The sequence below is a fragment of the Manduca sexta genome, unplaced genomic scaffold, assembly GCF_014839805.1.
Source record: "Manduca sexta isolate Smith_Timp_Sample1 unplaced genomic scaffold, JHU_Msex_v1.0 HiC_scaffold_3911, whole genome shotgun sequence".
NCBI lineage: Eukaryota > Metazoa > Arthropoda > Insecta > Lepidoptera > Sphingidae > Manduca > Manduca sexta.
In genome coordinates this window covers 3,229-5,969 of record NW_023595032.1, presented here as the reverse complement: position 1 = coordinate 5,969, position 2,741 = coordinate 3,229, and the positions used below count along the sequence as shown (strand labels likewise).

General features: G+C 37.8%; 1 protein-coding gene across 1 annotated transcript; it reads left to right on the top strand.

The window, feature by feature from the left end:
• Positions 1-467: 467 nt before the first annotated feature.
• On the top strand, positions 468-1,912 carry LOC119193300 (the record flags this gene model as incomplete). Its single annotated transcript, XM_037446900.1, has 2 exons — positions 468-1,163; positions 1,761-1,912. Coding segments are annotated over exons 1-2 (848 nt in total), but the record flags the coding sequence as incomplete, so codon positions are not given.
• Between the last annotated feature and the right edge of the window lie 829 nt (positions 1,913-2,741).

Genomic DNA, 2,741 nt, shown 5'->3' with positions numbered 1-2,741 from the left:
AAACTTTGCTTTTGTAAAAAGTTTGCAAACGAGGATTATGCAGTACGACGCGATTTCGTCAGTAAAAAATCTATATGTTTTAATTGTTTGGGCAGTAATCACAGTGCATACACCTGTAGAAACCCAGCTCGTTGTAAAATATGTAACAAAAGGCACCATTCTCTACTGCATTCACCAACTGATACATCAGAGCAAAGAAAAATGAATCTGATACAGTAAAGTCTCCAATAGTTTCGTGCTATGCGACTCGCAAGACCTTCAGGCCCAGACAAGTTTTATTAGCCACAGCGTTAGTGCATGCCGAGTCAGGATTAGGAAATCATTCAACACTAAGAGCTTTGGTTGATCAAGGGTCACAAGCTTGTTTTATAACGGAAGCAGCAGTTCAATTATTACGTCTAAAGAAAAAAACTGCAAATGGTATTATTACGGGTTTGGGAGGAGAACACTGTATGAAATCGAGATACATGGTTACAATCACAATAAGATCAAGAGTCGACATGAACTTTGAACTGCAAATTGAAGCCTACGTGTTGAAAAATATTACGTCATGTCTGCCTGAAAGGAAATTAGAGCCATTTGATTGGATAGAAATAAATGGTTTATGTTTGGCAGATCCGGAGTTCAACATTCCGAACAAAATTGATATGTTGTTTGGAGCCAATGTGTACAGCCACATACTAAAAGAAGGCATGAAGAGGAGTCCAAACGGAAACTTTATTGCTCAAAGTACGAAGCTCGGATGGATAATATCAGGCACTGTCAATGAGAGGTCAAGCGAAGATAAAGAAAATTCGAACGTTATTTCAGTATTGCATACTAGAGCAGAAGAAGACATTTTAAAGAAATTTTGGGAATTAGAGGAACAATTACCAAGATCAACATGGTCAGAAGAAGAACAAGCCTGTGAAGAGATTTTCAAAAGGACAACAAATAGAACACCGGAAGGGCGATATATTGTAAATTTACCCTTCCGAGAAGATTTTGCCCAATGTCAAAACAATGGATCATTGGAGATAGCAATAGCTAAGTTCAAATCATTGGAAAAAAGACTCTCGAAAGACTTGGAACTCAAGGCCAGTTATAAGGAAGTGATTAACGAATATTTACAACTAGGGCACATGCGAACAGTTGAAGAAAAGGACGAAAAGGCACACGAAGCAGTATATTTACCCCATCATGCTGTTGTACGAATGGATAAATCAACCTCAAAGGTTCGAGTAGTATTTAATGCTTCCAGCAAGAATAAGCGAGGGGTTTCATTAAACGATTGTTTAATGGTAGGTCCTAAATTGCAGCCAGATTTAAGACATTTAGTTTTTCGATGGAGAATCTATCCAATTGTTATGGTGGCGGACATTGTCAAAATGTATCGTCAAGTTCGGATAGCAGAACAAGATGCTAAATTTCAACGCATTGTGTGGCGCGATAATCCTGAAGATAAAATTAAGGAATTTGAATTAATGACAGTCACATTTGGTACCGCTTCAGCACCTTACTTAGCGGTTAGGGCATTACAACAATTAAGTGATGATGAAGCAAAGGATTACCCAATAGCCGCACCACAAGTAAAAGAATCATTCTACATGGATGACTTAATGACTGGATGTTTTGACACTAAGGAAGGAGCCTCACTTTATAAAGAGATGAACGATTTACTTTTAAGAGGTGGATTTCAGCTACAAAAATGGAACAGTAACAATGAAGAATTATTGTCATACTTCCTAACACAAAGTAATAAACAAGAGTTATATGGGCAGAAAGACAATATAGAAAAGAACACAGAAAAGTTCAGTAAAGAAATTAAAATAGACGACATTACGAAAATATTAGGTCTTACATGGGACCGTTGCGAAGATAATTTTAGATATTCTGTGAATTTACCCAAGAAGAGTGAACCAGAAACAAAAAGGTCAATTATGTCTACAATCGCCCGGTTATATGACCCACTGGGATGGATTGCACCGAGTGTGATAGTTGCAAAAATCTTTATTCAAAAGTTATGGTTGGCAGGTGTCGATTGGGACGAACCCATTTCAGCAGATTTAAAGGAAAGTTGGGACGATTATCGAAGTCAGTTACCAAAATTATCTGAAGTTCGTATTCCACGATGGTTACATATAAAGAAAGATACTGCTGACATAGAACTCCATGGATTTTGTGACGCATCAAAATTAGCGTATGCTGCTGTGATTTATGTAAGAATAGTAGATGATGATGGCAAGATACATGTCTCATTGTTAACATCCAGAACAAGAGTTGCGCCGATCAAGCAAGTTAGCATTCCACGCTTAGAGCTATGTGGTGCAGTACTGCTAGCAAAATTGTTAGCCGAAGCAGCTGAAATACTAAGAATAAAGAAGAATAAGATAAGGGCATGGACTGATTCAACAGTAGTTCTTGCATGGCTAAGTAGCCACCCCAGTAGATGGAAGACCTTCGTAGCAAATCGAGTCTCCGAGATATTAACAACACTAGACTCGTCTCAATGGTATCATGTGTCATCCAAAGAAAATCCTGCAGATTGTGCTTCAAGAGGAGTTCAACCGGCCTCGTTACCAGAGAATACGCTTTGGTTTTCAGGTCCTTCACTTCTTAAAGAAAAGATGATAATATACAAAAGACCAAACGATCTAAAAGTTGATCTGGAAGAAGCTATAAAGGTACATCTTAATAAAACTGAAGATGATAGCATTATACAACGATATTCATCATTACAGAGGTTGATACGAGTCATAGCA